Here is a 25,441-nt window from a genome sequence, read left to right as displayed (position 1 = left end):
TGTGATTCACGATGACCTAGCTGTTCCGAGGAATGAAGGAGCTAGTACTGAAGCAGCTCACAGTGACGTAATTGAAACAACAGATTAATGATTACTTTAGCTACAAGCCATACACGATTCAATCATTGCTGGTAAATATTATGATGCTTCATATCCATATCGAATCGCTCAATGACGTGAAGCAATGAAAAGAAGCTAAAACAGATGAGTATATGAGACGATATTCTTAGATTTCACAAGTAATCTCAGTTCTAGTTAAAGGTACGCTGGATGAAGCAGCATAGTCAATAAAGCCGACTGCATCCATAACTTTCCGGCCTCATTGTCAGTGCAACTACTTTCCGTCCCACCAACCGCCGCTGCCGAATCAACCCGCGCTATTGTGAATGACGCTTTTACTGCGTACGTACAATGAGCGCTTTGTTCTTTATTTATTCTTGAACTGAAGTGCACAACCAGAGAGAACATTTTAAACTTGAGGTTCCCGATGGCACCTCAGCACCTTCAAAAACAGTTTTGAATGTTAGAACAAGGCGTCTTTCAAATAGTTATGGTGTTCTACATTAGGTGTGAGCCATGTGGCATTTGAAACCATACAATTCACCAAAAACTTTGGCGGTAATGGCATTCCGTTATTGCTTCGTATCACTAACAATAAACACTGGTTCCGTACCGCGAAAACATCCTCGTGTTAGATACCGCTTTTGCAAGCATCATTATGCTACTACTTTCTACTGACATTTCAAGCCAAAATCCAGTGCGGCAACACTGGTGTGGCAACACTGCCAGAAAGCGACATGTGTCGATCAACACCTTCGTTGCAAGAAACGAAGCGCATCCTATGAAGCTATTGTTTCAACACGGTAGCTTCTCGTGGCCAGTTCTTGCCTTGATGTCAGTTATAGCTGTAATAAAGACAAGTCGGGTTCTCCAGACGTTTTCTCACGCGGCAATATTATTTTAACCCTAGCACCTCCCATGTTTCTCGTTACTGCGTTGTCTCCGTATGAGTCACTGGGTCGCTAGTTGCCATAGTTTGCTCAAGTTGCTGTGGGTCATGAAAACTGCGAAGCCCTCACCAGATTCCTCTGTTTGTCGCCCGACTCGTTGCTCAGCAATTCACCTTCCAGTCGGCAAGCCAGTAAAGCTGCTCCCAGAGAAAACTGAACAAGATTTGCCGTTATGTTTTATGTGCACATGGTTTCTCCCAACTTGAAGACGGTGCAAGAACATGCAGATGTAGAAGACCTCCTAAACCAGGTTCAATAAGTCAAAGAAAAAAAAAAAGAATAGTGTCGTTTTCTTGGGGGCTTCCGATCCCTTTTTTGAAAAGTTATACCATGAGGGTCGTGCGCACTACGTCACCGGATAAAGTCTGTTGATTGGTGGATATAAAAGGGACATCCATTGTGAAGTTGCTACGATCGTCATCGTGGCATATAGTGCTCGGCCACTATATAACTGACCGTGGTCTGAGAGTGAGTTGGCTGCCAATGTTGCCTGGTGGAATGCCGGGATGAATGCATACGCGCCTGGTGTCGGAAGCGAGAGCATGTGACGTCTCAGGGGTGGCTACTAAAGGGCAACGTACTGACTGCTAAGGGTTGGTTCTGGCAAAGGCAAGGAATCTCGTCGCAAGAAGTCTTTGGAACTGGGTTAAGCTTAAGAAAGAAGGCTTGACCAAGCTGGGGGATTACAGCGTTTGCCATTCTTAGGACCAATTTTCGGCTTGCGGCAATAGCGACGTTCGTGGCTGTATACCGCAGCTGGGTCAGATTCAGTTGCTCGAAGATGAGACGTCCCAATGCTGCCGACAACCAGACCTCACCAAGAATGTGAGGGAGAACATCATCTTCCAGAACAGCAGCTTTAACAACTCCTGTGATTGGGCCAATTGATATTTTAAAAAATCCAGCACCAACAACAACCACTGTGCCTTCTCTGACCACAGCAAGAGGGGGCTCAGTCTACGGGATGACCATGCTAACAGGTATACAGGCTTTAGATATCGATGTCACTCTGGATCCAGAGTCAGGAAACACTTTGCATTCACCGGCTCCCATAACAGCTCCGTTGAAAAAGGGGCACTGCTGCTACGAGCCGTCGAGCGTAATGGGCACACTGTGCAAGGCCGGAGGCCGTTGCTTTGAATGTCGTCGGAGTCGCTGACGATAGTGGCTGTGGTAAACAGCTGGCACGCGTAAGGCCTTTGGATGTCATATGCTCCGAGACATGACATTGGTAGGAGACAGCTTGAGCCAGGTCATGTGCACTACGTAAAGCTGGACCGCCGTACTGTGCAACGGCACACTGGTTCCAGCTTTCTAATGGGCTCTTAGATGCGTTCATAACCTGTTCTTGCCACTCAATGCCGGACAATTCTGTGCAAAAAGTGTCGTTGAGGACCGCGCTCCACGTGGTTCCAGGTGGCGTACTAGTTCGCAAACGCAAGAAGCCAGGTTCATGCAGTACCTTTCGGCTTGCTAGTAGCTATCAGGCATGTGGTGACATCTCATGAAGAAAGCTGCTGTACTCGTCGCACTTCATCAAGCCATAAATTATATTAATGATGTGGTTGTGTGAGCCATCAAACTGCGGGATGGAAGATGACAAATCCGGTAGTGTAATTAGTCACCGTTGCTGCTGGACGAGGTAGCTATTGAAAATTCAAGGCAAGACTCTGTACCAAGACTTGGTCGAGGGCCAACACTCGTGCACCGGTTGTGGTGGACACGTTGGTTTCCGCTGGTGGGGTCAGTTCACGGTGCTGCCGAATGTTAGCTTCCAATCGCTGGATTAGGTCCGCTTTTGAACCGGTGATGTCCCGCTGGCGACGTGCCAATTCTTTCCGTACGAGGTCGATGCCGCCGCGCGACATTGTCAGTGGGTCGATATGCTTCCAGACAATTGCCGGCAGCTTATTGCGCACAGCCGGCTATACGCAGGCGCTCACTAACAAAACACAGTGGGCTTTCTTCGCGCTTGAGAAAATTCACCACCGCTCGAAGGATTAAACCGAGAAATGATGGTCTTGGCCTAGATATAAGCGCTTCCACAGGGAAGCGCACGCAGAAGCGCAGTAAGAGCCGAGCGAAGGGTGGGAACAGCTTTGGCCAGGAATTAGAGAGTTTTAGGATAACGTAAAATGCTTGCGTTAGCGTTAGCGTGTTCCGCACGCTAAACCTTTGCGGGACGCTGTTCGAAAGAGTGTTAGTACAGCGTGAAATAACGACGCGCCGCAAAGTGCAGAATTTCACCACGCCATCTATGTGCGAGTAGTCAAAGCTCTTAATAGGATTGGTTCACCATCTAGTTAAGGCCAGCCAAAACAGCACTTTTTCTTAATCGACCGTTCTAGAATAGCGTTTGTCGCCTTACGCACGTTAAACGCAAGCACTTTTGCGGGACGCTACGTTAAAATACGGGGCGCTCTCTGGTGCCTTGTGAAAAGCGTATCCAAGCCAAGATAATCCATTAGCAACCATCCTTTCGTTGCCATGCCGATGCGTCTCGTCCGGCCTACGGACACCCGAATCGGCGAACGATCTCAGAAATTCGATGCGCTATGCGCTCATAACGGGTGTTTCAGGCGAGTTTACAGGAAGTGAAAGCTCATTTCAATAGTTATTGGCGATCAACGAGAGCGAGTGCGTAGCCATCACGAGAATTCACGGTGAAGCGGGAGCCATGGGTGCCGCCATGTTTGACGACGCTGTTTCTTAGCGTCCGTGCTTTGCGAGCGTTACCGTCTCCCGCTAAATTCCGAAAATAGCGGAGGCACGCTATGCGCAAAGCTACTGTATTGTTCTGCGCATGCGCCGTGGGGTCCCGCTATATTTTAGTGTTTGGCGTGGTGCCACTTGCGCTATACTAAAGCTGTCTAATGACAGACAAACTAGCGAAGGCGGGCTTGGTTGCCGGGCCTTTGGTGCACTGGCGTAGCTGAATGGCTGGGCAGTGGCTCGGGCGTCGACTGCGCCAGATGTGAGGGCTGCATGTGAAGGCTAGGGTCGTTAGCGCGGCAAACACGCGAACGAACCGAACACGTTTGTTACATTGCTCAGCCGAAACTCGTCCGTCCGTGCCGGTGGAGGGAAAGAGGGAGAGAGAAAGAGAGCGAGCCTACGAGCCTGAGCCTCGCTTGGGCCTGGTGTCGTGTATGCGTAAAGAAGGCGCCCGAGGTGGCGCTAGCGATCAGTTACGCTAAGAAGGGGACTCACTATACGGGCGCTCACCATACAATAGCGAGAGAGAGAAAGAATAAACTTTTAGTGAGCCCTTATTAAAGGTTGGTGCACGCTGGCACCAGACGGGTCGAACCTTCTTCTGAGGTCCCATATGCGTCCAGCAGTTTCTGGCCCCTAGCCGCCAGCGCGAGCTGGGTCGGTAGGTCGGCGCTGGATAACAAGGTCTCCCATCGCTCGGGGGGGTTGGGGATGGGGAGGCGGGGGGTAGGGATGGTGGGCGGTTCTTGAGCTTAGTGCACTCTCCAAGGATGTCTGCTAGAGTGCCTTCTGATCGCCTGCAAAACGGGCATGAAGTGTCATACTCTGTTGGGAACATCTTGTGCAAGAGCACGGGATGCGCAAGCGACCCCGCTTGCGTGCGTCGCACGATCGTTTGCTGCCTTCGGCTGAGTTGCGGATGCGGACGTGGAAGCCTACATCTGCCGCTTCTGTATATTTGGGTGATGTCTATGTAATTTGTCACGGAGTGCGGTAGCTCTGAAAGCAAATAATGTGTCTATAATTCTTCAATTATTTAATGTCCTATTTCTTTATGAATTTGTATAATTTTGGCGTTCTCCCAGCTGCCTGATACACATGAAGTCGTATTGATTTGAGTGTAGAGGGCCACGCGCTGTACTAATTTTCGGAAAAAAACTTTATATACGTACAAAATCATTTATTCTGCAACACTGTACAGCTTCATAAGCAATATATAACAGCAGACAGATACAACTAATTTCACCATCCTAAAATAGTGACCTCCAGCGCTCGCACTGCTTCGCACGGAATCCTTTTGTCTCATTGAAGTGGTTGTTATCCATGAGAACCATAGTGGGTGAGCGCTTCGTGTACTTCGGCCACTTTTGCTTGTTGGGCAGCTCGGGAACCCTATTGGAAGAGAATGGGTCTCACGTTACACGGGAAGAACCAGCAATCAGACATACAAGGTGATTACACGAACAAACGCAAGCAGCATCACGCCCTTTCAAATCAAAGTGAGCTGCAACCTAGCATAAATCATGCCTCGTGCACTATTTTAATGCAATTAGCATTTTAGGATACTTCACAGAATTTTTGCGAGCTATCTACCTGTCTGTCTGTAACTACTTATTTAACAGGGAGAGGCGGACTAGTTGATGCTCGATATTGGAATGCATCATGTAACCGCGCAAACAGCAACGGAAGAAGAAGCCCTGTGTGTTTCCTTCTTCGACCGTTGTCGTTTGCGCGGTTACATAATGCATTCCAATGTAACTGCTTTCCTGCCAGTTAGGTCACACTGTCTATGGGTGGCACATCGGGCTGCTGCGCTGAGGTAAGCAGGTATCGCGAATTTTCGCGAATGAAGACGTCGTAAAAATATATTTGAGACAACCGCCATAATTATACAAGCAAAGAGGACGACGGCGAACAAGCGAAAACACCGCAGAAAGCGCCCGGACACCGCCCGAACTGTAGCAGACAACAGGCGCGAGTCCGTGCCCTGACGTCACGCGAGCGGCGGTCGCAGCGCCCCTATAGTTCGTTCTCGGGGCTAATAGAAGACGTATAGGTTGTTTTGAATACCTTTATGTTTAGGATCTTTTGTTTATCTTATGGCTTCCTTTGTGCACCATGTTCAGCACTGTGTTTTTTTGTAATTACGCACATAGCGACTGGCTGAGCTCTCTACTGTGTTTATCTACACCATTGCAGAAGTATTGACTGATATATGTAATTAAAGAAGACAGAGAAAGGTACGAACCCGCTTTCACCGAAGCTTGCCAGCATCCGCATGAAGGCCTCACTCATGCGCCCATCCGGAGAGTCTGGCTGCATGGCGTAGGGTACACCGAACGCGAACTGCAGCTCAGTTCCGTGAGGCGCTCCCATCCAGGCCGGCAAGTTGAAGGCGTCGTACTTGTGCCCGAAGACGTAGGCGAACACCCTGTTGCCCCTCTCACTGTGCTTCTCCGCAGTGAACAGTATGGGGCAGTTGAACATCCGGTCGGACGTATAGTCCAGGTGCTGACGCCTGAGCGCGTTCTTGTCGCCTTCAGGTGCATCATTGGTGTACTTGTCCTCGATATCCGGTATGCTTTCCTTTACCCACTTGGACACAACAGCGCGAAGGGAATGGTCGAGGTTATCGGGACCATTCGCGTCGAGGTCTTCCGGCAGGAGATCTGGTAGCGGCGGGAACAGAAGGATTATTGCACCCTCGTCCGAAGTGACGCCAGCCAGAATGTCGACCGGCGCAAAGAAACCGCGGTTCATGGCCACCAACGGCATCTTTGGCAGGAAGGCGTCGTGGTAGGTCGGGAGGAAAGGGAGCATTTTGGGGGCGACGCTCTCTGCGGCCGCTTTGACGAGCTCGTCGGCCGACTTCTTCCGGAAGCAGTCAATGATGTCCTCCGCGTTGGACGAGAGGTCAATGTTGCTGCCCTTGGAGCAGCCCACAATGTTGGCCACCTTGTTGCCCTTGACCATGCTCTCGTGGACCATGTCCCACAAGTCAATGTTGTACATGGTGCCGCTCATCAAAACGGCTCTCTTAAAGAGGCCCTCGCTCATCGGAGACATGACGTGCGCGTGCACGCTGGTTCCACCCGCGCTTTCCCCGAACAGAGTCACGCGATCCGGGTCGCCTCCGAAGGACTCGATGTTCCGCTGCACCCACTTCAGGACCGCGACTTGGTCCAGGAGACCAGCGTTGCCCGGTGCCTCGGGTGAGTTAGCGCTCAGAAAGCCCAGAATGCTGAGACGGTAGTTCGCGGATACCACGAGGACGCCCGTAGTCGCGGCGAGCACTGCGCCATTATACTCCCACTGATTGGCACTGCCAAAAGTGAAGCCGCCTCCATGGAACCATACCAGCACGGGTTGGTGCGAGCCCGAGTTCATGGCTATCTCGGGAACCCAAACGTTGAGGTAGAGGCAGTCTTCTGTGAACGTTACGTTGCCAATCGGGTACATCGGCAACTCTACCTGGAAGAGAATTATCAAAATCGTTAGGCAAATTAGAAAAGAAAGCTTTCGTGAAACAAGTCCATGAAGATCCTCTGGATGAAGAAACCCATGAAGTTAGGGACTTTTGTAATCGCACATTGAAGACAAGTCAATAAGATAAAAAATCGAGTTGAATATACATTAAACCTCAGAATGAAAATGCTTCTTTCCTAACGAGTTATATACCTACACTTACTTTCACTGAAGTAATCCAACTAGCACAATTAATCCTGGATAAATATAAGTACCTAGCTTGCTAAGATGCATTGTTTACGACAACTATGTTTCGCTGCTCCTTCTTTTCTTTGCCAATGTCCTTGCAGATCAGTTGCAACACGTACTAGGTTTCATGTGAAACCTATAGAATGTAACGCGAATGTCCTCACAAACAAGAGGGTCTTTCCTCTCTTAGTATTCTCTTTCTGCAAATGAGCGTCATTCCCGCCTTGGTGTCCTTCTTCCGCAAGACTTCTGCGCTGTGTTTTGCAAGGTATAAGAACTACTCCGTATGTAGATAACTAGATATAAATTTAAGAAGGATTTCCCACTAGCGGTACAATTATTGTATTAAGACGTTCAGGAGTTAATTTTATTCAGATCCGAATTCACTGCGGAAGGTTTCTTACACCATGTTTCATACACCTTCCACATATAAATCTGAACTGCAAAACACATGTTCTAGCAATATGAATGGGACAACACCCTCGAATACTTTGTTCAACAAAACTTCTTCAAGTGCAATGTTCCCATGCAAGTACAGCAATGGCGCTCCACTTTTCAGTGAAGTGGACGTCGTCCTGTTTGACCTTTTTGAGCAAGAGTGTAGCGCAGTGCGCGCTGTTATTAACAGGCATCACTGATCTCTAAGACGCTGGGCGCATAGCCAGAAGCCTCCAGCTAGGGAACTCAGGCACCTTCAGGCACTACACTGAAAGGAGGAAGGAGCGTTTTGGCGTCTCTAAGCACCAGGCTACCAACAATAGTCAAAAGACGCCTGAATACAACGCGTACGGAGCGTCTGCCTTCTGGTCTGCCGTGGGCCGACTACACCCCATTTAAATTTGAGAACGATTAAGGCATTGATTCAGCAATGTTTCTGATAACTCTCTGAGCAGCCAACGACCACCCTTTCTTTTTTTCGTTATCTTTTAGAAAAAGAAGAGCCTCCGGCCGCTATATTGAATTTTGCAGCTGGCGCGAGCAAGCGCCTTCCGATGTTATCGCACTGGCCGGGGAGGAAGGGGGAACAATGTAATAGACAATGGCACGGGCGACAATGTAAATGTTTGAAGCATGTGAAACGTAAATGCAAGGTTGGACGTGCTGTAGCGTATTTCTAATGCCGATTCCAGCATTACAAGCCTGGGGCAGAACCTTGAGTAGAAATTATTTCGCAAGTCTTGATATAGAGCTTTTGTACTCGTTTCTCGCGCTGCAGTTGGGATGCTACTGCGTGACATGTCATAACAGACGTTATTGCGTGAACCCGATCATAAATTGAGTGAGCTAGCTTTTTAAATATTCTGTACTGGCAAACTAGGGGTTCCTTAGACATTGTGAGGTGTGTGGTGCGCGACATGGTGCGGTGGTCGGGACGGACAGACGCAGACAAGGAGTGCGCGCGCCGAGGTGAATTCCGTGCTGGAAGGAGAAAACGACAACGCCGACGAGCGTCCGGCACGTGAACGCGCGGCGCAAGATAAGGAACTAAAAGAAGAAATGCCAGCCAATTAGGAAAGACCACGGGGCGTCAGTCAACCAATGAGAAAACGACGAATCGGCCAGAGCGGGAGAAAAAGCGAGGCGCGCTGGCAGAAGTGGGGAGACGCCGGGAGACGCGGGGGAGGCGCCGGGAGTCGCCGGGAGAATTCCAGGAAGCGACGCCAGGAGAAGGTCAACCACCGGACCGGGAGTTGAAGACGGGCCGTCAGGTTCCGGACCCGAGCCACCAGGACTTCATCCGACCGGGCCCTCCTGCCAGCCCGTTCCAGTGCGTCGCCAGCCTACCCGAGCGTGCCGCCAGCTGCTCAAGGCCAGCGAGCTTCTGCGCCCGTAGGCAGGACGAGATCAGTCGGGCTACGGGCCCGAGTTCTACGCCCAGCTGCCCGGCCAGAACGCCGCCCCCGTCTGTCGCGGCGCCTGCTGCCCGAGGCCGGCGTTCGAGCTTCTGTGCCCGTGGGCAGGACGAGAGCAGTCGGGCTACGGGCCCGAGTTCTACGCCCAGCTGCCCGGCGAGAACGCCCCCGCCATGTACTCGTGCCGCCTAGCCGCCTGCCTCTATCTTCAAGCTAGCAAGGGCGCTCCCGTTGCCCGGTCAACCATCCCATACCCCGACCTTTGGTGAGACCGGCGCAACTCCTTTCATCAACTTGTCGCCGCGTCTCCGCGTCGAGACTGTTATGTGTCCCTGCCGTCGTGGCAAGCCCGGACACGGGCACTATTTAACGTCATACTAGCCCCAAGTGTTTCTTATTGCCGTGATGTCTATTTGAGTGTTTATTTTATGCTTTCTATTCCCTTCTATTTATTTTAAGCCTCTTTCTAGTTCCATTAAAAGTGTGTCTGTGTTTTCGAAACCAACGGCTTTGTCCTCACTTAGGTTCTCGGAGGCGCCGCCTAAGAGAACCGTTAAAACCTTTGAGTACACGAACCTTGCATCACAGACGTCATTCTAGAGATATAATATGGCACTGACATCACTATGCATGCCCTTCTTCACAATCAAACCCATATCAAAGTCAGAGCCTACTCCACTTGTAAGCGTTGTGGTTCCTGGGGGGCGAATGAACGCCCCTTATATTTGCTGCAGAGGAATGCTATCTCTGCCATCTAGATTGACTTACCTTTTAAGATAGCTGAAACAAGCCAAATTCTACGGTAATGACAGAACTACTTCATTCCTGATCGATGTATTTAGCTACATGCAGGGGTGCTAGTCCAACCTAAAGTTATTGGTTTAAAGTATCCAAGAAAGGGGCACTGAACATCGTTCTTTGTAGCCTGTGAATCGTCCTTCCATTTTTCACGTGCTACCTAGGCGTTTATTGTAAACTAGGACGAGCAACCACGTCTTTTTGGTGATGGTAATTGATAATAGCCGTGTTTCACTCTGACAATGGCCACTATATATTCGCAGCTGTGCCTATTTTGTTGCTTTCTGCATCTTCCACGATTACCGCTACTGCCACAGCCCGCTTATCACTGCAGTATGTTAAAATTTAATATAAATGAAGTGAATTTCTGCTGATTACCAATGCAGCACTGCCGCTTCCGCATTTCACACGTCGGCAGTCGCCCACCGCGTGTTCCTCACCTGTGGGCAAGCCGTGGATCCCGCGGTCGCGTCGAGGATGTCTCGCCAAGGCGTCTTTGGCTGAGGAGGCTTGAATCGAAGCTTTCCCACGGGCGGCTCTGCAAACGGAATGCCGCGGTACTCTTCGACGGCCTTGTTGTCCAGGACGTGCACCACCTTCCCACGGACACGTCCCTCGGTGGTTACCCTTTCCACGTGCATGTCGTCAGCCGCAGTGGTGAGCGCGACTATTATAAGCAGGCCTAGCGCTGCTCTCACCGCCATGCCTCCTGGTAGCTCCATCTGCGTGAGTTTGACAGTAGCGGTAAGAATAAGGTCACACGTTCACTCGAGAATCAATGAAAGCACTCTGTATTCGCAATTCGCCGAATCAATCGATCTGAAAGGCATAAGCATAATACGTCATCCTATATGCCAACAAAACTTAACACGATCACCTAATTCGCTCCTCTTGACTATAAGCTAGTCAATTCACGCCTATTTCGAATAACAAAATTATATATATACATCAGCACCGGTAGTACTTATACTTCTTTTGGGGTAGTCAGGATACATTCGGCGTCACACACTCGAATGGTCAGATAATGATAAATAACAATATTGACGAAACAAACGAATACCACTTTCACTGCTTTCTTAATCACGTCGTGTCGTTATACTGAGGCGTATAACTACCTTGCATGACTACAAGCGCACAGTGCACACGTGTAAACGCGGCCAGGATTAATCACTTCCGTCGTGTTGTGTGCCTCTCATAGCCTTTTTAATATATATATTGTAGAAAACGGCATTCATAAGCTATTAGTTGTGAAACTAGCCAGAACCTAGGGCGAGTAACAGCAAAGACATAGTTGGCACAAGCTTTTCCCGCTTCCAACGCATTTTTTACCTACTTGAACAACATTGTTGAGCGAAACCGAGATCGGTCTCCGCGAATAGTCATAGCTGTGCGGCTGCATAATTGATACCATCCCTGGGCGCTGCACGGTCTGGCCATTTGGACTGTTCCGCCTCTTGGACTATTGTAGAGAGTGCCGCTATTTCTGGCACCCTTCACGAACTGAAGAGTGTAACCACGCAGAGTGCAATCATATTCCCTGATTTGAAATGGGCAATTCAGCAACTATATCGTGGCCTATTCGCACACTAGTTCGGCTTTGCGTCGCTAGCCTTAGATAAGGAAGTCGAAAATAAAACGAGAAATAAAGTGACGTCTGTGTGGATATCGTCACACGTTGGTGTTACTGGTAACGAAGGAGCTTATGCTGTTGTTAATAAAGCAGTATAAAGGTATACATCAGTGATAGCTCTCCCTAACGAAGCATTTAGTCACCTCTTTTGCCCACGTTGGGCAGTGCCGCATGAGACCTGCGCTGTAAGGACACTTCCCCACAAGGAAGTAACCCTAATACAGAGAGTAAAAACGGGACTGGCCTGGACTCCTGTATGGGCGTTTAAGGTCATTCGTGCGGCTTATCAGCGAAGAGCCTCATTTAGAGAACTGCGTATTCTCCTGCAAGTGCATCTGTTCTGAAAATAGTAGCGCTCTGACAGCATCAAAAGAAGAAAGTTTCCTTATGAGAAGGTAGAGCATATTATTTTCTCGGAATGAACTGCTTACAGTTCGCTCGGAGATGTCACGCATTAAAATAGCATTTCTGTACGAAACTGAATGATCGACTGATGGTGACTCATATTCACGAAACGAAAAGAGAACTTTAATTTCCGATATCCAGTGTTTTACGATAATTGCGCAAAAGTGGTAGGCTTAAAAAATTAGAAGCCCGAACTCTACAATTCTGTAACTCTGCGCCGAAAGCGTCTCCCAGTTTTATAATCTGCATCTGTTAGAGCATCTCAAGTGGAGAAAGGTTATACATAAATGTACAGCTTACGTAAAATTATTGCAATGCTTATCAACACACGATTTTAGGGCACTAAAGAGGCACACGCAAGAGAAACAAACAGACATGAGGAGAGCCAGTGTTTCTCCCTTGCGTGTGTTTTTGGCCCCCTAAAACCACGTTGTCTAAGAATGTTTATTAAAATCTTTACCAAGCTTCGGAAAGCTACTCACAAATTAGCGGCATATTTCAGAGCGTTACATAATACATTATTCTTGCCCATTTGAGATGTATTCTTAGGTGGAGTTCACTAAATTCTGGCATGCTCTTTTGTGCTGAATTTCACAATCGTCAGATTAGTACTTCAGGTTTAAATTAGCAGCACTCTTGAACAGTCCCACCCACTTTTCTCTAACGACTATCTGTAAAGTCGTTTTCGTGGGCCAAACCGGAAGGTCGTGCAGCCCAAGACTATTTGCTGCTCCCGTTTGCATGTGCCAACCACTCGCTGTATGTCACTCTTCAACAAATGTCTCTGTCGCCAACTTGAGTAAATGCCACTGGGTCCACTTCGTATGTGTAACTCTTTATCTCATGATGATGCGTGGGATTTAATGGTGCAAGGGCCAGTTATGGTAAAAAAGCGCCAAAGCACTTAATCATGAGTTTTTATGGAGGAATGAATTTAGAAAGGTTGATGATTTCGTGGGTGCGTACCACTGCGCACGCGCCTCTATCGCTGGCTATATGTCACTGGGGACTTGCCAGTAACATCACTGCGTATTGGCAGCTCTTTAAAGGAAGCCTTCGACACCAAGGTGGGTATGTGCCGCCCTTCGATAAATACACTGGATGCCAACTTGGTTCCCTGGGTATCGAAACAGTCACAACAACAAAAAACAACGCCTAGGGAATGACACCTGCCTAATGCTTCGCGTTACTTAGATGGCTAAATGCGAAGACAACCGTGTACTGGGATTTAGGTGCACCATAAAGAAGCCCAGACGGTCCAAATTAGCGGAGTCGCCCAATACGGCGTGTCTAATAATCGTATCGTAGTTTTGGCACGTAAAACCCCGCCATTTATTTAAATTACTGAGATGTAAACTATAGTTGACACTGCTTACATTTTTTTTAATTCTGCCATTCTCATTAGTTTCTTTTTTTTTTTAGAAATGAACGGCATCAAATGAAAATCTACTACGAGCAGTTACTACATTTCAACTTCCTTAAATGCAACAAGCCTTATCAATACTGATGAAGTAACTGCCGAAGAAAGCGATTTCTTCGTTTCTATGTATTTAGATTGAAGCTCCCTAGCTAAAGCTCACTTTGAAGCAGGTTTTAGTGTTTGTCTCCACTGAAAAGGAACTGGCGTGCGACTTCATAAGATAAAGCAAAGCAAGACACTGAGCTTCTTCTGACATGGGTCCTTGAGCCAGCTGGAAACGAGGAAAATACGTAGTCTACTCCTCCTTTTTTTCATTTTTTTTTCCAGTTACGTAATGCTTGTGCTGCCTGAGCTCAGTGCTCCATTTGCATGTATGGCAGTTTGCCCAGACACGGCGCGCTTCCCCATGGGATACCACGGGCGGGCCGCCATCGACTTTGACATTCATCGAGAGGAAAGCTGGCTGCTGAATAGAATGACTCTCTTTCAGATCGCATTCACACCAGCGAGACGCAGAAACCACGCACTGAAGTTTGTCACAAAGCGATGGTCGGAAACAGCCGCATTAGTCGCAAAGCGGCTGATTTCGTGAATCTTCAGACTTTCTCTTCAGAACTAAGCGCCTCGAAAAGCAGACATAGGCCAGCACTACTCTCGCCTAGCCACCATATTATGAAAAAAAGAAACTAAAAACAGCGTATCTATCTAGTTGACAGCTACAACCGTAAATTCGGCAACATTCAACTTCGACTTCAACTTTATTCATTCTTCTAGTACACGCTAGAAACGTCCTCCTGGGCTAAAAGCTGCCGTAAGCAGCTTGACTGGACCGAAGAGACGTTGTTGTACATGGCAGGGCGATAACAAAGATTACTTTATAACATCAAACTTATAACATCAAACAAAAACAATTGTAATATTTTAAAATATAAACCTATTGACAGGATAATTGCCTTGCGATACACAAAAAACAAGATTCGAAGATATTTGATAAGATTAAGAAAAAATCATCCAAGGGCACCACATAGTTAGAATCATTATCAATCAAATATATATGTTTACATGTGAACAAAACACATCTTCAATTCAATGCGAGAAAAATTAGCAGTGTCAGCGTTATTATTAAGGACTTTTTGGTAAATTGTGTTTAATTGATTGTAATTTGTATTCAGTGCGAAAACGTGGTACATACCAAGGATCAGGGTTTCTTAGATGTACTGGTATATTATGCCGCTGCAAGGCCGCTATGGATGTAAGCCAATTCCTTAACACTTTTTTTGCAACATAAAACATATGTAAAACACGATTTTCGTAAGAGCGGTCTACCCATATAAGTTGGTATTTCTCTGACGTTTTTGTGGTCGATAGGGGATTGGTGCTGGCAATGTGTCGGAGGAGCGCCATTTGTACTGTAATTATTTTAATCATGTTTGTGTTGTGTCCCCCATACGGAACTACAATAATTAAATTGGGAGGTAAACAATGCGTGATACATCCGTAACTTGGTTTTTACCGGCACGAGAGCTCTACAGCGAGCCAGCACCCCTGCTACTGCTGAAAATTTATTGCCAAGTGAATTAAAATGATCACCTCAACTTAGATGACAGGAAAAAGTTATACCAAGTATTTTATGTTGGTTAACTAGCTCAATATTGTTATCTAAATAAGTTATTGAATGTTCCAGTTCAAAAATTTTATTTCTTGCTCTAAAAAGAACAGCTTTCGTCTTAGCAGGCTTAATTCTGATTCTATTTTTGTATAATTATAGGGTTTTACGTGCCAAAACCACTTCCTTTTTATGAGGCACGCCGTAGTGGAGGACTCCGGAAATTTCGACCACCTGGGGTTATTTAGCATGCACCTAAATCTAAGTACACGGGTGTTTTCACCCCCATCGAAATGCGGCCGCCGTGGCCGGGATTCGATCCCGCGACCTCGTGCTCAGTAGCCCAACACAATAGCCACTGAGCAACCACGGCGGGTGCTTGTTCCATTTAACTGTGACAACTCAGACAGATTACGTAGCAATGCATTACACCTAATAATTAGTTCGTTCGCATCCTTTCCAGTAAAGACTAAAGTGCTATCATCTACATATATAAAGAAATCAACTGTAGCATCAATATTTGCTGAGTCATTAACGTATACATTAATAATAGTGGGCCCAAAACACTTCCTTGTGGCACCCCGTTTTTAGTTGACAAGAAAGAAGATTGGACATTATCGATACATACACATGGAGTTCTATTTTTCAAGTATGAATTCATCAAGGCGAGGGGACCGCCGCGAACTCCAGACATAGAAAGTTTAGTTATAAGAATGTTATGATTGAGGCAATCAAACACCTTGCTGAAGTCTGAAAATCCCGAGGGCGAAATTCCCATGGTCTGTAACTAACACAATATTTTCTTTCAAGGATAAAAGATCTGTCTCCGTAGATCTTCCCTTCTAAAGCGAAATTGCGAATTTGTTATAACGTCATGTTTGTCTAGAAATTTTGTTAGGCGTGTAGAAAATATTTTTTCTTGTGCTTTGGAAAACATTGGTAGTACAGATATTGGCCAGTAATTGGAGACTTTATTTACGTCACCGTGTTTGAATAACACTGTAGTAACAGTAATGCATTAGAATAACTCGCTGAAAGAAACTAAACAAAAAAAAAACATGCATGGAAAGAAAAAAAACGTCCAAGGAAGTACACCTTTTAAGACATTTGACGAGCTGTTGCAAATTATTTTTCTGTTGATGAATATTTTCGTTCACTGATCAAGTCAAGGAGGAGGTGCTGACCTTGCTCCTGCTCAAAATATTTTCGTCCTTATTGTACACAAAGGCAGCTGCGTTGTGCCCAGACAGGTTGCTAGCATGTCCCACGCTTTCTGCATCCACTCAGTAGACGCGGCTATACAATTCAAAACCGGAGGCGAGTGTGACAAAAACCTTTGCTTCCTGGAGGTCCTCGTACACTGATCGATGCAGAGCTCTCCTTTCCTCGGCAAAGGAAGACTGGACTCATACAGGCAGTTATGTGAATTTTGGATTGCGCCACCCGGCGTGACACAAACAGTCTCTTGTCGCGTCGCTCGTGACACGGGCCACTCGCATCTGCTCGAACGACGGCGAAGTGGAGAATGAAATGAAGACAATTCGCCACGACTTGTGCACAAACGGGCGCCCTAAGAAATTGTCGCTCGTATTGAACACCGCGTTTGCTGTCCTCCACTGTCTATAGCGAAATCGTTCTGAAGACGCAATGACATTCTGCACGTATACCTGCCGTGTCAGCGAGGCAAGGAGTCGTGCCTGTTTAAGATACGATCTACGAATCGCATACGTGCTATCCCGCGAACGAAGCGACCAACAAGTGAATGTAAAAGACCGGCTCGAGAGCAACGATTACCCCGGTTTGCTGTACTGCACCTGACTGCAACAGCAATTTTTCGTTCTGCTTGCTGCGCTATACTGTTATACGAATAGCAAAAAAGGGGGACAGACACACATGTGCGCATCTGCCCACACGCGTGTCTGTCTCTTTATTGTTATTCGTATAACAGTATAGCGCAGCAAGCAGAACGATGTCATACCAACTAGCCCCCCCCACCCCCACCCCCCCCAGTCGAAGCTTTATTGCAACAGCATCGGCGAGGCGGGTCTGAAAACACGAAACATTAAGGAACACCTGCAACAGAATGAAAGCGTTCAACGCCCTTGCCGAGCACGTCCATAGTCACAATCGTCCCCACGTAGATTGGGATAACGCAACCATTATATCCATGGGAAAGAATAGGATGAATCGGCTTCTGATGCAATGTATGGCGAAACGGTACGGCACCGGCTTCTGCGTACACGTGCCGCGTCGGCGCTTCTCAAAATGAGCTTCGGTGAAGATAAGAACACTCTCGTCAGTAGAAGCTAGAAAAATATTGTGTGCAGCCTTAAGGGGATCACTTGCTATAATGTATCTCGACTGGAAGTATTAAAGTCATGCTTTCCCAGAAATGCTTATTAACCTTGACGACGGCCGGCAATATCAAGAATAAAGAGATAAACCTAATCGTTATCTGCTCTCACTCGCCACGTCACATCTTGGCATAGAAACTACTAACGACTCTTGTCTGACTTAGTGTGAAGAAGGAAACCGTACAAGCTGCGAAACTGCTGTTTCTTCATCTTGACTTGGTCAGTTACCGTGACTATTCGTCATCATCTTATCTGACGAGACAAATTTTCGTCCGACTCGACCTAATACTTTCCTTTTATACGTATATGGATACGAAGAACTTTATTAAACGTTCTTCGTAGCCAGGGGGGGGGGGGGGGGGGGGGGGGTTATCGTTGCCTTTTAGATGATTGTTTCGACTCGCATGGCCGCCGGCAATTTTCGTGTCTCCGATGAATACTGGATGATTGGCCAAGGGGGCCAAATGAGGGCATTCACGACGGGTCACACAGGCCGTCCCTATCATCCCATACAACAATGCACCAGCGTCCACCGGTGGCGCAAAAGCGCCGGCTCTCACGCAGGCCGAGCATGACGTTTCAGTCAAGGGGAAATGTACCGTTTTCTTCAATAAATATCTCTTAGCTGACAGTATTACAGATTTTTTTCTCTGCCTGTGTGTATTGCGCGTTTGTTGACGCTTTGTTCGGACGATAAGTGTACACCAACTTGCCCGATTCTCGGTTCTATTATGATAGGTTGAAGTCGCTCACTGGCCGCTTTCTCAGCTTGTTCCCGATTCGCTTATCTTTTGCAGCTGAGTGGCAGCTGCGAAAAGAATGAAATGGCGCAGATGACCTAATGTGAGAGCTCCCTATACCGGCGCAGAATATTGTCAAACATTTTTATTCAGCGAGCCCGTGCCTTATAGAGCAAGTTACAGCTAGACGGCGGCAAAAGTAGCAACTGAGCATGTGTTGGTGGGCTAGTTGGTTAAGCATGATTACAAAGACGGCGCCGAATAAAACAACACACGAAAAAGGGGACCACGAGACAGCACGTAGGCGCCTACGTGCTGTCTCGTGGTCCCCTTCTCGTGTGTTGTTTTATTCGGCGCCGTCTTTGTAAAAAGTAGCAAGCCCGGATGGCAGTCGTGAAATCTCATGCCGGCCACTTGTGTCTGAGGGCTGTTATAATGCGCCATGAATCCCTTAGATGCGCTCCCGGTGTACGGGTAAAGTAAACTCTAGAACATGCGACAAACAAGCGGACTGACCATTTTTAACATTTACGGTAATTTCAAATATCACCTGTTCTAGGTAAAATAATTCTAGTGCTTAAGCTGGATTATTCATGGAGGCGGGCATTACATGCACGATAAATAGAAACACACATTAAACTAATTCAAGCTTCACTAATGAACTTCTTAATTAATTACCTTACGGCCCATATACCAACTTACGAATTGTGGCCGGTGAGTTTGCAAGCCATATCCACGTGGAATGAATTTCCACCATGACGCGTGTTTGGAGATATGCGCTATCAAACTGGCCTTAAAAATACACAGTTGTTCCACTTACTTTCTTAATAAAACTCTCTTTTATGCAGCGAAACCCGAAAGTAGCTGGAACACCCTTGTATTTTGTTCCACCACTTTGGGAAATAATATCTCCAAACTCTTGTAATCATGGAAATTCATTTCAAGTGGATCCGTCTTGCAACCTCACCAGCTACAACTCGTAAATTGCAATATATGTGCAGTAAAGTAAATAATTATGAAGTTAATTAGCGAATCACTGTTCATTAGTTAAAAATGTGTTTTGCTTTCTCCTGTATTTTTCGATGACCCCCTCCACGAATAATACAGCTCAAGGACAAGAATCACGCTATCTGCCACAGGCGATTCTCTTCAATTCCGAAAAATTTGAAAATTATCACCCTGTCCGTGAGAGGGCATACAAATTACGGCGTGCCCAACGGCATTGAAGAATCATGCGTAATCTTAAATAAGGAGTGCGACGTCACTGGACAGCAGAAGTGTGACCAGCAGAGATCGGATCGTACACTCTTAATTCTGTGCCCAATAATGCCAGCTTCTGCTACAAACGTCGTCGCTTTGATATTTCTAATTGTTTTTGAAAACTTAAAGGTATTAAGGCTCTGCCCAGAGGTTACGGCCTACATGTATACATGTTTCAGCCCATGTATGGAATCCTTACGCGGTGTACCTGTACGGTGTCCTAACAATTGCATTTTATCATTTAAGCACCACACAGGACAAGGAGGAACTTGACACGGTAGCCGGAATTCGTGAATTCTTTGTACCACACCTTTGCTGCTCAGATCTAAAGATGAAACATTGTGAGGCTTATATAAAGGTAAATACATAATTACACTTACTTATGGCGTGCCTGAGAGCACCAAAGCTAACGCAGTGGAAATTTGCAACAATAAAAAACAGCAGGAGAAGTCTTTTGGTAAACCTTTATGACTTTCTCTGCTTTCACAGAAGTTGACTCATATGTTTTGCTTACTGTGGCCACAACCATGGGAATTCTTCCATATACATGCTTCGCGTTTGTTTAGGACGACGTGCCCTGTTGCTGTGTCGGTTCTCATTTGATAGTGGTCAGCCGTTTCCAACACACAATACAGGCCAAAGGTTGCGTTGCGGCTTACCGGTGTCTGACGACACTTCACCTACAAAAAAATAAACTCTTTCAATAGAAAGAGTTAGCGCCTGTCTGAAAAAAAAAAGTGAGCTAATGTAATTCTGTCATAAAAACCGGGCCTTCTAGTAACCAATATATATGGTATGCGCCGCACCAAGTTGCATGCTGGTGCACTTTGTATCAACTTGTGGGAGCACTTATTAATTGGTCAGCGTACTCGATAAGGATAATTCGTTGGAAAAAAGCATGGAAGGTATGGATGAAGCCAGGGTTGTCACAGGCACGGCCAATACAATATACAGATGAAGGTTTTAATTAACATAGGGAAGGTCAAGGAGAGATAGGCGAAAATACTGGAATGCATTAGATGTTGCGAAACCTGACCACCTTAAGCAGTATCGGTGGCTCTTTGTTGCTCGCCCGTTTCAAGATGGATACCGATAGTAATCAACACCATCAGCAGCCACGTCTAGCGGGGAAGCCCTCTTCTTCAGGCAGCGGTGTATGTTTTTGGAAATGCGGCACGACGAACCAAAGCGCCAGACACAAGCGTCGCTGCGTGGTACTCCTGTCGGAGTTGGGCGACAAACGCCAGAAATCGGATCGTTGACCTCGTGCGCAGCTGCAGGTGCCCTTAAAGAAAATAAAACGCTTCCGGAACATAGAGCAAACGCCCGCATAAAAATGAGTGAGCGACTGCAATTTTATGCCATTAGAATTGGGAATTCCAGCGAATGGAGCGCCTCAACGACGGAGGATGGAGGTCATTACAGGAAGGCCTACGTTTCGCTCTCCATTTAAACACAAAACACGTCACATAACGGTATTTTCCTCCGTCGATATAGCAATAAATAAATGTCTATGTGTTATCGGCCATGTCAAACCTTTCGCAGCTCTTTGTTCATCATTAAACTTTTTAAATGCAGGCCTGCTAAGTAAGAGAGTACAAGCACGAAAAAAAAATTCGCGGTATGATAGGCGGCGATCAAAGCAGGCGGCCGTAGGACCAGAAAATTTACCGAAGCGTTCGTTCGGTGCGCTGCGAATCGGAAAGCGCGTTAGGGAGAAGTTCGAAGAGCGCATACATAATTCGACCCAATCAATACAGAGTCTGGCTTTCTACATCCTGGGAATACATCTCCAATCAACAGTCGTAGGCAATTAGGACAAATGAGGGAACTATGCTCGCTGTTCAGAAAGCCACACTGGCGATAACGTCGTGCACTCGATGCACAGTCTCCGGTCCAGAAAGGCTGCATGCATAATTTGCTCGCATAAGGTCGCACACATACGACTGCCGATTTCAGTCTGCTCAGGAGTTTCGTACGGCTGTGATGGTAGACACACGGCGTCCGACTAGACCTAAACTGATCAAGCCTGTAAAAACGCTCGTGGAGGTTTTCCTGTTAGGCTAACTCCTATGTTCTCCTGTCTAGCTAGCGCTTTCCGCATGGCTTTATGAGCAAGGCATTCTACTGTGGTCTCGAGAAGGGAAGGTTCCACTTACACCATCATTTAGAACTATTTTCGTGATATTATTACTATTATTAATATTATTATTATTATTATTACGCTGTTCATATGTGCCGGACATATTTAACAAATTACCTGCTGAAATTCTTAATGCGACTTCAAAAACTACGCTGACAGATATATTAAAGCAGAGATGGTGAAATTAAGCTGCACAGCTTTTTTTTTTTTTTTCATCATAGTAGTTACTTCAACTTCCTTCGTTTAAATAGGGTGAACAAATGTTATCTTGTTCTTGTCCATTGTTCCCTTCATTTTTTGATTCTACATGTCTCATCAATTTATGTTTTTCTTTTTCTTTTTCGCCATGTCTATCATATTCATAGGCACGGTCCTACATGCCAACTGAGGCTTAGACCGGCTTGTTTATGTTGTTTTTGTTTTGTGTTTATGTGTTTTGTGTTAATAATATTAATAATAATCATAATAATAATTATTATTTTTATTATTATTATTATTATTATTATTATTATTATTATTATTATTATTATTATTATTATTATTATTATTATTATTAATATTATTATTATTATTATTATTATTATTATTATTATTATTACAAGAGATGTTGTACATGTAATGTAGCATTTTTCAAAGACAATTATCTGCTCTCATGCGTGCCTCATCACGAGCAAGAGCGTGCCAGTTTCAACATTTCTGACCTTCCGCTTCACGATTGGAAGCAAAACATTTTCTCATATATGCCTACAGACGAGTTTAAATATTTTTGTATCGTGAACCGTCACTAGTAACGGTACAAACAATATGCTGACGGATTCCTGAGTCCTCTTGAGTTCTTTCTACACTACTATGTCTCACTGCACAATCCCTTCATTGGCACAGGTTACGTAGTCTTGTCGTTTATCACGTCATAAAATGTTGCTGATCGCCGGTTATTTAATGTAAATGTTACAGAACTCGACAATAGCAATGACAGCTGTAAATGCTTGAAATTTTACGAGTACAAAGCTTCGTTTGCGGCATACAGAATACAAATTGGCGCTTTGCGTTCTTCAATGCATTTCACAACCATAATGAACTGGCCTGGCCGGAAAGTCCAATGTTAAAAAGACTAAATCTAAATTTTTATACCTTCATATTTGAATCAAACATATTGCCTACAATTTTTTGTCTACATTGTCCTACAGGCTCCCTGTGTGGTTTTCTTGTGGTTTCTTATTTAATGATGAGATCCAGAGGAAATAGATCACGAAAGGGCCGGCTATCTTAATTGACCCCTATATAGCCAGGCAACAAAACAAAATGTCGTATAAGCAAAAAGCATAGTCACAAAAGCAAAATATCCAAAGTACAAAATTTCGCACACATCGAGCATAACCCGGTATACTATATACACAGTCAAACCAATTTATATACCAGCAACACAGAACCGTCCAATAAGTGAAGATGACCGGAATATCTGCACAGTCACTGCTGAAAAAATGAACAAGAAAAATTCTTGCACGAACCGAAGAGTAATCCATATCACTAGAGATACCGGAAAGCAAACAAAAAATATTTATGGGTGTTCACACGAGCGTGCATAAAGACAGTTGCTGAAGACATTCATGGTACATCGTCCTTCACACAAATTGTACGCGGTCACTATGAACTAGAATATAAGAAAGGCGGCGTGTTGTTGTTGAACAGCCCCGGAGCCGTATTCTGTAACGCTTCGGTTTTCCAAGAATTCGCTTTGCGAGCAGCAACTTGGTTTCCGCATGGGTGACGCCGTCCCCTCCGGGCGCGCACGCATATTATGATGACGTCACGCGCACGTCAATTATGCGGAAGCCGAATCCGTCGTCTGGTACGAAGCGAAATGGCGCGAGACATGCTTCGGTGTGATCCGAAGGCGCAGTGTGCCGTGTGCAAAGCCTGCGCGTGCAGTGTACACGTGCGAGATCGGCGTTCAGAGCGAAACGGCGGCGATGCTGATCCCTGTGGCGCCTGTGTTAGTGCTTAGTGAGAAAAGTATAACGCCGTGTATCTTCACAAAAATCCATACTTTAAGAAGTCAAGACATTTATACGTATATACAATAGTGTAAACGTAGACTATTAGTAGCTTTATAAGCCACAAGGAACAAGTTAAATTTAAAGAAAGACATTTTTATCATAGAGAATATCCATAGGGATGCATAGTGATTCATAGAAAAGACACGGGAAAGGTTATAGTAGGCGTGGGCGAAATGGTCTTTGGGGATGCACCAACTTGAAATATGGGGGTGGGCGAAACCTAATTTTGAGGGTCGGTCAACTTAATATTTGCGAGCGGGCCTACTTAAATTTACACAGGGGCCAAGTTGAATTTGGGGGTTTGCTTAAGCATTGCCAGTGCTATTTCTGCACACCAACTTAAACGACGTCCCACCTTGCGGCACAAATGGGTCCAACACAGTAACCAAAATATGCTAAATCACTCTCCACCAGCGTGTCACGCACGTTTCATGATGAAAAACACAAACCTCATCAATAGCATCAACATATTTTTTATTTACTAAGTGTTGCTAATGTGCAATATTTTCGCTTGGTTTGTGACGCTAATTACCCGAGAAAAAAAAACCTGCGCGCCGATTGCCCTCTGTCCCTCCTCTCGTTCTCATTACGTCAACGGACCGCCCAAATGTGAGGGTGCAACGCCAAGTCGAATTAATTCTTCGGAAAGCGAATCGTTACAGAATGCGGCTGCTGTTTTGTGAAACGTTTATATATATATATATATATATATATATATATATATATTATTAATAATATTATTTATTTATTCATTTGGCCGTCAAAATAGATTGATCAGGCAGGTTTAACTTCCCCAAGCAAACCGTGACTTGCGAGAGACGCCGTTGTGGAGAGCTCCCTCTAATCTTTGGCCACCTGAATATAGGGCTGGTGCTGCCGGGAATTAAACTCGTGATTTCGCGGCCAGCTGCAGAGCCGAATGTATCGTTGGAATGAGACGAGGCTTGGAGCGCAATGCAATGCAGGGTAACATTTCCGAAAACTGCGTCGTCACAAATTACTCTCTATGCTGTTCATTGTTAAATTTTCTATTCGATTTTACAAGATTTTATCGCCCAGTGCCTACATTTCTGAAATGCCTCCGCCAATGCACACGAAATATTCATCAGCCACCTGTCTCAATAGTAAAGGTCTACGCACATTACAACAACTTCGAAAAGCGAAGTGTTGCAGTCGTAACGAAGGAAGTACGGGAGCTTCCACTGCTACGTTTCGCCGAAAGCAACGCGAACAGTCGCTAGGCGGTCAAGTTGTTGCCGGCTACGAAGAACTGAAATCCCTGCTGGAGCGGACACCAACACTCACCGTGACGAACCTCTGGCTCGCCCCGCCGGCTTGCGCTCTTCCTCACGATGTCAAACAAGCCGTGTCGCGCCGCGTGACGACCAAGCCGGCGCACCGCTCTCGCTCTACCTGACCGGACCGGGCAGACTCTGACGCCCGCTCGTGAGAGGAGGAAGTAACGAGCGACGATGGCTGCGTCGTTAAAACGGAGAGTGAAATGCGCGCTCTCTCCCCTACGCCGTCACTAATACGTGCATGCGTGTCAGGGTCGAATTCGACGGAAGCCATCCACCGCATTTTCCTGGTCAACGCGAAGCGGTAATCCCGCCGCGAAGGAAGAATCCGTGGCAGTCGCTGCGGCGAAGGCCCACGCCAGCTTTGTCGAGATACTCTAGCACCTGCATGTCGCGTGGCTCTGCGCCCGAAACGCATCGCTACAATCTGATTTGAAG

General features: G+C 46.2%; 1 protein-coding gene across 1 annotated transcript; it reads right to left on the bottom strand.

Moving 5' to 3' along the window:
• Positions 1–4,884: 4,884 nt before the first annotated feature.
• Positions 4,885–25,121, bottom strand: LOC126519155 (acetylcholinesterase-like). Its single transcript, XM_050168763.3, has 4 exons — positions 25,011–25,121; positions 10,531–10,812; positions 5,974–7,196; positions 4,885–5,117 (listed from the first exon to the last, which is right to left on the bottom strand). Exons 2-4 carry the CDS (start codon positions 10,810–10,812, stop codon positions 4,976–4,978), a joined length of 1,647 nt encoding a protein of 548 aa, XP_050024720.1. The 5' UTR covers positions 25,011–25,121; the 3' UTR covers positions 4,885–4,975.
• Positions 25,122–25,441: the final 320 nt, after the last annotated feature.

The sequence above is a fragment of the Dermacentor andersoni genome, chromosome 10, assembly GCF_023375885.2.
Source record: "Dermacentor andersoni chromosome 10, qqDerAnde1_hic_scaffold, whole genome shotgun sequence".
In the NCBI taxonomy this organism is placed as follows: domain Eukaryota; kingdom Metazoa; phylum Arthropoda; class Arachnida; order Ixodida; family Ixodidae; genus Dermacentor; species Dermacentor andersoni.
Note: the sequence above shows the minus strand (reverse complement) of the source record. Positions and strands in the feature narration are given on the sequence as shown.